We start from the raw sequence: 12,595 nt of genomic DNA on the forward strand, positions 1-12,595 counted from the left end.
AAGTGTTTTACACTGACGGAGTGAGCGCATCCTTGTTGGCCATCCACGGATACACAATGGGAGAGTACGAGCTTCAGTTTAAACTGAAGGCAGAAGGGCGAGCCAGGATTATCCTCACGGATTCACCAATGGGATCAACTGATGGTTATAATATTGGTAAGAAAGGGGGCTCTGAGGGGGGAAGAATATTGAGGTAGGGGCAGTCATTTTATACAGCTATGATAATGGATGTTCGAACACTTACCTAGAATTCGAGACCCCTTTGTTCAAGAACTTATTTTTATCTTTCCATGCTAGATCATCTTACCTGAATAAGGAGGCTTTCTTTACATCGTTCTTTAGATTTGTCTTCCTCAAAAGAACAGATTAGTGATATGAATACCATTTAAATAAATCCAACTCATTTCAATCCAACTCATTATCTGTCTGTGTTAGTCTTTGACGACGGCCGTGACTCCGGGGAATTTCAGACCTCCTATATCTCCTTGAATGGTGTGGTACTTCAGAGCATAGAGAATGATCTTCTGAGCAAGTCTACCAATAGACCATTCTATATCAGGTAATGATAAAAAATAATCCCTCAATAAGTTTATAATAGCCACTAATTAAGTGATCCCACAATCAAGATTATATATTTCACACTGGATTTACCAAAATAATACATTTTAAGGAGATTTCAATAACAGGCTCGTGTTTGTGACGGGTTTCGAATCTAAAGAAAATGGATATCTACTTCATCGGATACGAGGTGATTATTCTATTTTAGGTTTTATTTCATAAGAGTGGTTGAGTTGGTTTTATGTTCATATATCTATCTCTCTAAAGATTTTTTTTCAACAGTGGCCTTAATTGAGACCCATATCGAATAAATATAAGAACAGTGATCAACAAAATGGAATTAAATCAACATGATGGCTGTGCGCACTTGGCAAATATACCGGCAGTGCACTCATACTTGGAAGTTTAAATAATGTATTAATGTTCGTAAGAAAATAGCGACTTTAAGAACGACTGGTGATCCTTTCTTGTGGTAAATTATATTCACCATTAAATGTTCATCGGTGATTATTTAGCGCGTAAGAAAGGTTCATCAGTCGTTCTTCAAGTTGCTCTTAACTTGCGAACAGCTTTATGAAACACCCACCAGTTACGCACAACACATGCTATCAGTGGGCAACAGGATGACAGTGGGCGTAGGCATTCACACTTGGCAAATATCATTTATTCAATTCTTCAAGTTTCATTGATGTATTCTTGATGCATTATTCCACTTTTATATACCAGATATACTCAACAGACGCTATCAGTTGGCAATGAAGGCAGCCCTCCTATTCTCCTTGTGGAACAAGTACCATACGATTCTGTACAGTATATCCGCTTTCAAACAGAGCATGGCGAAAGAGGACGGTGGACATTCTATGATGTACAAGTTAAAAGCACCGGTAACTTTGTCGCAATTATTTTTGCAAATAAAATGTGTTAGTAGATATTATTCATTTTAAGTGCATGTCTCTAGATATTCGATAAGTGGACGTGTCAATTTTTTCCTTTTACTTGGCCTGGGTAGTATTACCTATCTATCTTTCATTTACACCAGGGGCGTCTATCCATTTTTCATGTTTGGGGGCAAAATCTTGAATCAACGTTCCAAAGGCGCTCGATCACACAAAACAAAAAAACAAACTCACGCACCCACCCACCCACACACACACACAAATATATATATATATATATATATATATATATAAATGTGTAAAGTTATACATGTACAACAGCTTTGGCAACTCTTTTAAGCATGGCGGCTTGTCATTGTTCGAAACCCACCTTCACCCGACAAAGGAAATTATAATTGGTATAGTGTCGAAAATCTGTCTATCTGACGGTCAATCGGATCGGGGTCGCCCTAGCCACTAACCCATCTCTGTGGTCTAGTGGTTAAGGCACCGGCGTTCAAAGCTGGGGGCCCGGGTTCGATTCCCGGCAGAGACATTTTTTCGGCATCACCAATTTTTCCAAAGGGTAGATAGCTCTGGGGAACCTTGATTTAAGCTACGCCTACCATTGTTCTCTTCATCCATTTCTTTACAATATATATATATATATATATATATATATATATATATATATATTAATATGTGTGTGTGTATATTTATATATATATATATATATATATATATATATGACTCATGAAAAAGAGACACATATCTCACCAACAAATTAATAGTATACTGACCTGAAAACAGAAAAAAGGTACCTGTTTAGGACTGTTTGTAGCGACTCATGAGGAGGATACATATTTCACTAAACAGATAATGCGAGTGCAGAGAGCGAGCTGTAATTTCTTTATATTCTGAACTGAAAGCTTGATATTCTAAGCATTATTGGAACTAATGATTAAGATAGGTATCTAAAAGAACAACTGATGCGATCGCGCGAGCTGAAATTTTAATGGACGTTTTTATAACAAGATATGTATCCAATAAACTATTATTGCAAATCGTAGCGGGAGTTCTTTTGAGGTTTAGAACTAAAAACGGGACACCCTATTCACCTGTTTAATCAAGTATGGTTTTTTGCTAAAGAAATGATGCAAGCACGAAGCGCGAGCTGAAAATATTTATATTCCAATCTTAAAAGGCTTGATTTTGAGCAAGAACGAGTTGTGTATCTCAATCTCGCTTACCGATTTCTGCGTAACATTACATTCTTATGTTATTTTTGCACATCCGGAATTATTGGGGGGCAAATCGTTATGTTTGTCCCCAATATTTTCATTGGTGGGGCGATCGCCCCCCCCCCCAGGATCGACGCCTCTGACCTACACTGAATAGTTGATATGATTCTTTAAAGGTATGACTCTCTCTTTTGAAAACATGAGACAGAAGTGGTGAACTACCCAAATGGCGCCTTTTCACTTTCTAAGCCTTAAAGTAATCATATTCTTGAATATATTCATTTGAAATATTTTTTGTGTATAAGGGAATGTGTGCATGCGTGTTAAAAATGTTGAGAGAGTGGGTGTGTATGTAGGTATGTGTGGTTTGTTTGGGGTGAGTATGCGCTTGTGAGGGTATGTGTGTGTGTGATGGTGTGGGTGAGTTAGTGTCTATGTGTAAATATGCTTTCGGGTGAGACCGAGTGTGTGAAGAAGCATCTTGTTGGGTGAGAGGAATGTATGAGGGTGTGTGGGGGTGTGTGTGTAATGGTGTGGGGTGTATGTTTGTGTGTCAGATTAACCATCCGGAAGACGTGACAAAGGGCTCGACCATACCGTACTTCTTCGATGCTTTTAGCATGATTAAGCAATGTGACCGACATCCTAACGTTGCGATTTGGCGCGGGCTTGCAATCATGCTACGGTCGTCGGAATATGACCTTTATACCTTTTTTCTTCATTTTCATAGTTGGTGTGGAACCCATTCCTACGGATACCCATATCTACTCTTACCATACATCGGGACCACAACAACCTATCTATCCATTTTCACCGTTGCCATTCGATAAGTTTGAATTCAATTTCGAGGTTCAGTCAGGGGGAGATGCATTTGTGTCACTTTCACCTCTGCCATTAGATCAGAAAAGCTACATGTTCGGTAAGACTATTTTGTTTGAATTGGTCAGGGTTAACAATTCATAATTCTGTCTGTGCTTACTGGAACCATGGACCTAAAAGTCTGCCAAAGAATGAAATATCTGAATGCAGGGAATAAAACATATTCATTTCATTTTCATCACTATCAACAAACCGAATAGTCAGCCTAAATTGAAAATGATCTTTATGCCTCTTGAATTTAGGTACTCGAAAAGTTCTATAAATGTACAGCTGTCCATAGAAGGTGAATAATTGTTTTTTCATGTAATCCATAAATTGATCATGAAGTGATTAAAACATTGAAAGGCACATGAAAAGATAACTTTTTAAAAACTGCAATGCATAATTTTCCTTCCTGGCATAAATCATAAGTATCCAGATTCTCAAAATTCTTTCTTGAAAAGACATGAATACAGTTTGAATTACTATAAACTGTGAGTGCAAATAATCTAATATCATTAATTTTTATATTCTACTGGCAGTTTTTGACAGAATTACCGATGTACAGACATCTTCTGTTGTGCAATACGATGATCAAGTGTTTGATAAATACGAAGGTAGTCTCCTCTCAAAGGATGAATTTACAAAGATGTATGTAAGACGAGAAGATTCGATCATGGTGGCGGGAAAAATAGGAGAAGATCCTATCCTTGAGGTGAGACTAAGATATATACAACAATTTTGGAAGTAACTGGTCTAGCAATTCAAGAAACGAAAGATAATAATTTTTTTTTAACTTTGGGGCTCAATTCATTCATCCCCACGAGGATCACCTCCAAAATACGTTTAAAAGCTGATGGAAAGGATGAACTGACGGAGGGATGTCAAAGCTTTAGACCTTTACCCAACACGCATATTTAACCCTAATAGCCCCACTCACATGTACACACACCCACACTATCACACATTCCCATTGGTCTCCTCTACACACACACACACTTCCCACACATTTACTCACAAACACCCACACTATCAAATATAATAATACACAGAAAGGATTATTTTTTTAGTTTGTAAGACTAAATTTTCTTGCCTTTATGCGCCCATTACTGTTTTTAAAATCATAGTCAAATGTAAAGTTAAAATAACACGTACTTCTCCTGTTAACTATTAGGCCCCTTTTACACCTTACATCATCCCGCATTGTAGGGGCGTCGATCCATTTTTCAGATTGGGGGGCAAAATAATGAATCAACGGTCCCGTTCCAAAGGCGCTCGATCACACGAAACACACCCACACATACACCCCTCACATAGGCCTATATATATATATATATATATATATATATATATATATATATATATATATATATATAACTCATGAGAAAGAGCCACATATCTCACCAACAAATTAATGCGAGCGCGAAGCGCGAGCTTAATTTTTTTTTGTATACTGACCTGAAAACTGGAAAAAGGTACCTGTTTTATAGGACTGTTTGTAGTAACTCATGAGGATGATACATGTCTCACTACCCAGATAATGCGAGTTCCGAGAGCGAGCTGAAGTTTCTTTATATTCTGACCCGAAAGCTTGATATTCTAAGCATCTTTGGTATCAAGGATTAAGATGGGTATCTAAAACAATAGATGCGAGCGTGAAGCGCGAGCTGAAATTTTGATATTTCGATCTGAAAAAAAATTGACAGTTTAATGGACGTTTTTAATAAAGAACAAGATATATTGCAAATCGAAGCGGGAGTTCTTTTGAGGCTTAGAATTGAAAACGGGACTTCTATTCACAATTTAATCATGAAAAGTATGGGTTTTTACTACAGAATTGATGCGAGCTTGAAGCGCGAGCTGAAAATTTTTATATTCCAATCTGAAAAAGCGGACATTTTGAAAGCGATTTTAAATAAAGAATGAGTTGTTTATCTCAATCTCGCTTGCTGATTTCTTTGTAACATTACAATCTTATTTTATTTTTGCACATGCGGAATTATTGGGGGGGGGGCAAAACGATATGTTTGCCCCCCCAATATTTTCATTGGTGATGCGATCGCCCCCCCCCCCCTGCCCCCCAGGATCGACGCCTCTGCCGCATTGTCAATCCGGGGTCCTCCGTGTACAGTCCGGGATTACCGAGTACACACCGGCTACTCATCCAGCGCCATCCTTGATGTACCGGCATATCCGGGAGAAAAATTTAGCATGTTCAATTTTTCATCCCGGAGTACACGGACGGATAATCATCCGTGTTCATCCTTGTAGCTACCGTGTACGTCCGTGTAGCTACCGAATGCACCCGGGAGGCTTCTTATAAGAACCGGGAGTCCGTGTTGATACCGGCTGTATCCATGGTCAAACATTTTCTCATGAACAATAGTCCGTGTTCTTGGCCATGTATTTTTACGCTCAGACGTTGCAAAAAATGAAAGAAACTTTAATCTAGACCAATGCCCTAAAGATATCCCATTAAAGACCGTAAGCTACCGTAAAGGTCCGTGTAAGGACCCAGTAACACCCGTGTTCTCCGTGTTGACTCCTGGTAGCTTATCAAGCAGATCCTTAGCCCTACCTTGTCTATCCTTGTAGAAACCGCACTTTTCCGTACATTTCCTTGTAAATACCCAGTTAAATCACGCACTGAGATCCGTGTTGTATCCTTGAAGATGTAGAATGGGCTTTAAGGCTTTTTTCACAGACGATGCGGTCTATTTTATTTACAAAGAAACTTTAGACGTAGTCTGGCAGATTACCAGTCCTTGATAACATTTATCCATTTTACTTCTGGATCTGGATCGTTTTGGTATAGTGCACCGGATGAGAGAGAGAGGGCTTATGGAGATTAGCAGTACCGGAGAAGGTGGTCTTCAAAAGCTGCCTTGAAGGTTGCGACTGTCTGTAAAGTTGATATGGTGGCTGGAAGATGGTTCCAGTCCACCCTTGTTTGTACGAAAAATGAGTTCTTGTATTGATTAGTATTGAAATTCTCGACTGCAAAACAATTATTATGATTTTGGACTTGCCTTTCAACTAGGTTTGTTGATTCAAACCCAGCAAATTTCTTTGCTTTTATTTGCCTCTTTTGTCTTGTATGTCTTAAGAAATTATTCAAAGGGAGGGCTGGTACCAACCCCCCGACTTCTATGAAGTAGGTTGAGAGTCTTGCACATTTCCTCCTTGATGCTAGTGTTTGCAGTTTGAGTTTTTTTATTCTTTTCTAAGTTTATATATAACAAACCCTCAATCTAGAAGAACTTCCGTGATTTTTTATTCTTTCTGAAGCATGCGATCTTCATGATCTTTTATTCTCGTCAAATATATGTTGCTTTGATATTTGCCAAAAAAACCCTCAGGTTTTCACGATTGATTGTACATTGTAGTCAATGGAATCAATCGTAGAAAAATGTTCTACGATCATTGCTAAGTTTTGTGTTACGGGCCCCTGGACTCTTTTATGAGGTATACGTATGCCACTCCCCATGATCTATTTTGAAAACGAATTACTTAGTATATGTTGACAGTTGAATGATGAAAATAAAATTGTACATCTAGTCTTTAATTCAAGAGAGTTCGGTGGCAGAAACATCAATCCATTTCCAAATAATCACAATATACATTTGCATTACTCAGAATTTCTACGCTAAAAAATAAATACGTTTAGGGGCATTTTGTTTCCATCTTAGGTTCAAGGTGTGAGTGAACCATTTCCACGATTTATAAACTTTGGGAATCTGAACGGTGATATTACAAAATGGCGCTTCTTCAATGTTAGTCCGGCGGCTCGAGGTATGGTATACAAACTTCAACATTCGAGTTTGGGGACTGATGATAATGATGACATAAACTATTATATTTGCAAAATGTGTTAACTATTATTGCCTTTCTCTGTGTGGTAATAAATGTTGCGTGACTATCATATAAGTCAGATTTCGTTGTCTGTATTCATGCTGGCCACAGACACACAGCTTAAGGTCAAAATGAGTAGCACAGTGAACTGTTCGCCCCATGCGTGTATGTATTTATGAATGTTATCTATTACAATAAAATATAAACATGTACATTAAATGAAATTATATTTTTGAACTACATATCGTATTTGTTTGTGTTCGGTGGGAAAAGAATACAGCCCGGGAATGCAATTACTGTCTCTTGAAAAAAACCATGAAAAATCCAGAGCTTACAAGAAGGTTGTATAAAAAACCCACAGGGATAATAGGACCAATGCAGATAAAACAGCCTGTCAAAGTTTTTACATTCAAGAATAATATGGGTAATCTCTTTTGATAAAACTAAAGCATATGACTTATATTTTCTTCTATCATTACTATGTAATCATTAAAGTACTTGGAGAACACAATTTTAATAATATAATTATTTTATACCTATGGTAGCCACTTGCGCCCTTATGAACTGTCCTCCCAGCAGACCTTGTATAACATGAATTAGATTACCCTTTTCCATTTTTATTACGTCGAGCGCCCGGCTAGACGGTCCAATCTTTAAAGTTCTTTAGTTTGGCTCGACCGGGGATCGAAGCCCAACCTCCCATTAAAGAGACGAGCGCTCTACCACTGAGCCACCTTGATTTCCTTTGGTTTCAACAGGTGAGGTGTCGATATACCTTCAGGCATTAGATGAACCCGTCTATGATCTCCAGATACCCCCTGGGGACTTCACGTTTCTGTTTTCAGCACTCGTAACAGACGCAGCCTTCATGTTTTTCACATCGGAACCAAGATATCAGCAAGGAGTAGGATACCAATTATGTAAGTAATTCTAATAGACATTCACCAAATCAATGGATATATATCAGAGTCGGCTGATTTTTTTGTAACTTTTTCGCCCTGAGGTTATCGAGATAAACAATAATACCTTTTGTGTCAGAAATCTTTGGTTCATACAAAGTTGGCATTGCATCCTACAATAATTTCTAGTAATGTTCGTTCTCATTCGTGTGTTAGGGGGTGTGTGTATCTGCGTATGCTGGTGAAATCTTGGTTTGGGTCAGATATTAGCTTCACATTTGAAACATGATCTGAAACTGATCAAGTAGATGCCCCTGACTCCCTCCTATCAGCAAAGACAAACACGTGTGTGTGGAATATTATTGTCCTTTCATTATATAGCACTAAGTGAGCATAAGGAGAGATGAGAAAAAAAAACTAATTACAGAAGTGATTTATGACGTACTGTCATGAAAAGCAGTGCATATATAGGACAAATCTGATTTGATATCATTTGATATTTTGGATTACTAAAAGCTTTCATGAACAGTGACAGTATGGGCACCAGTCGTGTAGATGTTTCTTACAACGGTGTGGCCATCGCTTCTTACTCGGGAAACCGCCTCAGCCTCGGTGACCGCGCCTACCTATTTGCCAAGTTGGTCGATTCAACACTCTGTATTGGAATCAGCGGGGAGGACACACCCCTGCTCCATCTGTCCCAGGTCGACGTTGGGAGTCTGAAGTACATCGGTCTCCAGCGGGTCACCACCGGCATAGACCTGTGGACGTTCTTTGGTCTTAAGTATATTGGAGAAGATGGTAAGTGTCCAATATATTACAGTCCTACGACATGTACAAATTATTATCACGTCGGTCCTATAAATAAATCAACTTGTTCGAAAGAAAATATGTTTTACTGCTATGCCCATATGAATATTATGGTCCATTTTATCCTCTTCTTTTATTATAGTTATTATAGTAATAATGATGATGATAATAATAATAATAACGTCATATTTTACCCAGGGTAGCCAGCCACACCTGTCCCTAAACTGTTCTCCCCGCGGGCCCTGACTATTGATATTATTATTACGCGAAGTGCATATAAACAGACAATGCTGGGGCATTTCGTCTATTTCATACACTAATCTCTGTAGGGTCTACATGTATATAATAATAATAATAATGTGTAGAGTGCTCAAGGCGCATAAAGAGCTAAGAGTTAAATAAAAAAGTTTTTAGAAGATTTTTGAAAGTATCGACAGAGGTACATTTTTTATGTCTTCAGGAAGGCTATTCCACAAAGTGGGGCATGCAAAAGCAAATGATCTTTCCCACCAGGTTTTTGAAACTTTTGGAACAACAAGGAAGCCAGAGGTGGATGAGCGCAAAGACCTGCTTGGTCTGTAGTAATTGATAAATGAAAGACTGTATTGTGGTGCTGATCCAAGAATACTATGAAAAGCAAGCAACAAAATCTTAAAGATAATCCGTTTTTTGATAGGGAGCCAGTGCAGTGAATTCAAGATGGGAGTGATATGAGAGCGTTTATTTGACAAAGTGACGATGCGAGCAGCTGCATTCTGAAGCTTCTTAAGCTTATATAACCGAGCCTGCGGTAAATTAAACAAAAGGACATTACAGAAATCAAGGCGGGAGGAAATCAAGGCATGTAAATCTTTTCGGTCGCAGACTTAGATAAATATTTCCGGATAAATCCTAGGTTACGAAGATGGTACCGAACTGATTTACATTTATTTGAGATTTGGGAAGACATTGTCATATAATTATGTGAATCAAAAGTTACTCCAAGATTACGGCAAGTCTGAGGCAATTGAATTGTGTGGCCAGAAAATGAAAAGGAGTTGACATCAATTTTGTTGAGCTGCACTTTAGAGCCAAACATAAGAAATTCACACTTATCTAGATTCAGTTTCAAGGAATGAGTTTGCATCCAGTCGTGAACATCAATCATACATGATTGAAGACGACGAATAGCATTATCAGCTGCTTGCTGAGTTGAATCAAAAGAAATCATAAGTTGAATATCATCAGCGTAAATATGGTAGTCAATTCCGTAACGGAGCATCACTTGCCGCAATCTAATCAGATAAATTGAGAAAAGGGTCGGTCCGCCCACAGAGCCCTGCAGTACACCATGGGTCATATACCATTTCTTGAAGTACAAAGGCCAAAGGTGTGTATGGTATTAATTCATAGCTATATAGGGGCCTAAATGCGGATATGATAATTCAATTCATGGGAACAAGAATCTTTACAATATAAAAATCATTGTATTTTCTTGCATGCATTTCTATGATAAGGCCATGATGACCGAGTTCTGATCACTGACAAACCCGGACTAACTGGAGACCCGGTGATCACTCAAACACCTCCTCCAGAAGGCAATGCGACGTTGGTAAACGGTTCTTCCGGCGGTGGTCAAGCGGTGGAGACAGGCATTAATGCAGGTGGTGGCGAAGGTGCAGTTCCTGCTGTTCAGCCACCGAACTACGACAAACCTATAGAAATGTCAGGTGATTGCTTTCAAATATTTATAAGGAAATCAATAAGGTTTACCAAAATAAGTTGGCCTGTGAATATTGATATGGTTAGAAACATGATTAAGGTTGTTTGCCTTGAACTTTTAGCGACATTAGTGTGAAGACCGAATAAGAAATTCAATTGAAATGAGAAGATTCCATATAAGGCTCGGTTCTGTTCATATATCGTTGCAGGCAATGTGTTGAATGTAACGACAGACGGAACGGCAGGCTATGTGAACAAGATTGGACCTCTAGATCAAACGACTGGGAGTCGAGGCCAGTTTGCAGTCAAAGCTGATAAGAATGTTGCAGTGGCTCTCATCTCGCATAATGGATCTGATTCGGACTACTATGAAATACGTTAGTATTTAAAATAAGCAGCATATTATCAAATTTTCAGTCAGGGAAACACTTAACACCTCTTCAACAGGTTTACAAGCCCGCTATCCATCATGAATTACTTGTTCCTTTCAATATACAATTTTATAGATATACACTGTTTAAAGTTGCGCATCAGGTGGTTTTTCCTCTTTCCTCTTTAAATTATTTAATATTTTTTAAAAAAGCTGACAATGTGAACTTTGTCAATAATACTACGACTAAGTGACCGTATTAACAAAACTGTTAGCTGTAACACCAGATAAATTCTATACCAGTGCACAAATGAGAGATGTCAGTATGTTATAATTATTAGCTCTGAAATGTTTAGTAATATTAAAAAAAAATTAATAACCGAGTTTCATTACACAATGCACGTCTCCTCAAAGAAATAATAACTGAGACATACTTTGCACCTGGGGAAGGGATATCGGTATATACGAACTTTAACCCTTAATTCATCTGCTGTAATCTTCAAAGGGCTCTGCAGTCTTTCTCGAAGGTGAATTGATCATAATATAAATTCTGACCTTTAGTATAGTCAGCGGAATAATCTTCATTATATCAACGTTAGTTTATTTGTGTTATTACCTTTCCATGATTTAAAAATTTGTAGCTTGCAATGATATTCTTAAGTGTGTGAACCGCTTTTATTTCGTCAGTAATTGGTACCGAAGAAAACTTGAAAACTGAATTGAAGAGATGCCTTGAATCTGTATGTTATACTGTACTAAGCGAAGACACCCCATATGTTCTGAAATCTATCAAGAAAACACTCTTTTTCATCGAAGTAATTCCTGCCATCGATGGCTCATTGAAGGTAAGATTTTACTTAACCGTTACATCAAATATCAATAATGTAGATTTAGGCATTGTCCTATCAGTCAAATGTTTTGTGAACCAAGAGGTTTATTAAGTGGTATTAGAGATTTATTTTTCACTGGTGAGATCGACCTTTAAAAAAAATTGGTATGTTTACATCTTCTGAAGATAAGTTTTTTTTCATATAAAGCATGATACATGATATAAAATTAATGATTGGAAATGATAGATATACACCTATATCAATAAAAAGAAAGGTTGAAATCGTACCTTGAAATTCTGTTATCCTTTATGGCTCTAATAAAAAAAAGACATCTCAAGCAAAATGAAACTCCAGGTTACTATCTTCAGTAGATGAGTCCAACTTGTTTGACAAAAGGAAACCGTGTTTATTACTATCTACTAAAGATGATTTCCCACTATTATTGGAGACCGCGCATGACTGTTAATTTAAAAAACATTTCCAAGTTAAACTGTTCTTTGAGAGAATTAATGTATCGACCATTTCTTCGTTTTATTAGAATTTATTAGAATTGATAAGGGTAAATATTTATACTTGTATCACTATGTCCATATCTTATAGA

General features: G+C 37.7%; 1 protein-coding gene across 1 annotated transcript in view; it reads left to right on the plus strand.

Annotated features, from left to right (window-relative positions):
• Window positions 1–12,595, plus strand: part of LOC129265072 (uncharacterized) — a 26,451-nt gene continuing 13,856 nt past the window's right edge. Inside the window, exons 1-11 of the mRNA XM_054903059.2 lie at window positions 1–156; window positions 436–559; window positions 1,285–1,442; window positions 3,405–3,593; window positions 4,075–4,247; window positions 7,222–7,324; window positions 8,143–8,304; window positions 8,800–9,084; window positions 10,590–10,802; window positions 11,004–11,171; window positions 11,852–12,009. Coding sequence (XP_054759034.2) covers window positions 57–156; window positions 436–559; window positions 1,285–1,442; window positions 3,405–3,593; window positions 4,075–4,247; window positions 7,222–7,324; window positions 8,143–8,304; window positions 8,800–9,084; window positions 10,590–10,802; window positions 11,004–11,171; window positions 11,852–12,009 — 1,833 coding nt within the window. The 5' untranslated portion in view covers window positions 1–56. The remainder of the gene's footprint in view (window positions 157–435; window positions 560–1,284; window positions 1,443–3,404; window positions 3,594–4,074; window positions 4,248–7,221; window positions 7,325–8,142; window positions 8,305–8,799; window positions 9,085–10,589; window positions 10,803–11,003; window positions 11,172–11,851; window positions 12,010–12,595) is intronic.

This window comes from Lytechinus pictus, chromosome 1 (assembly GCF_037042905.1).
Source record: "Lytechinus pictus isolate F3 Inbred chromosome 1, Lp3.0, whole genome shotgun sequence".
NCBI lineage: Eukaryota > Metazoa > Echinodermata > Echinoidea > Temnopleuroida > Toxopneustidae > Lytechinus > Lytechinus pictus.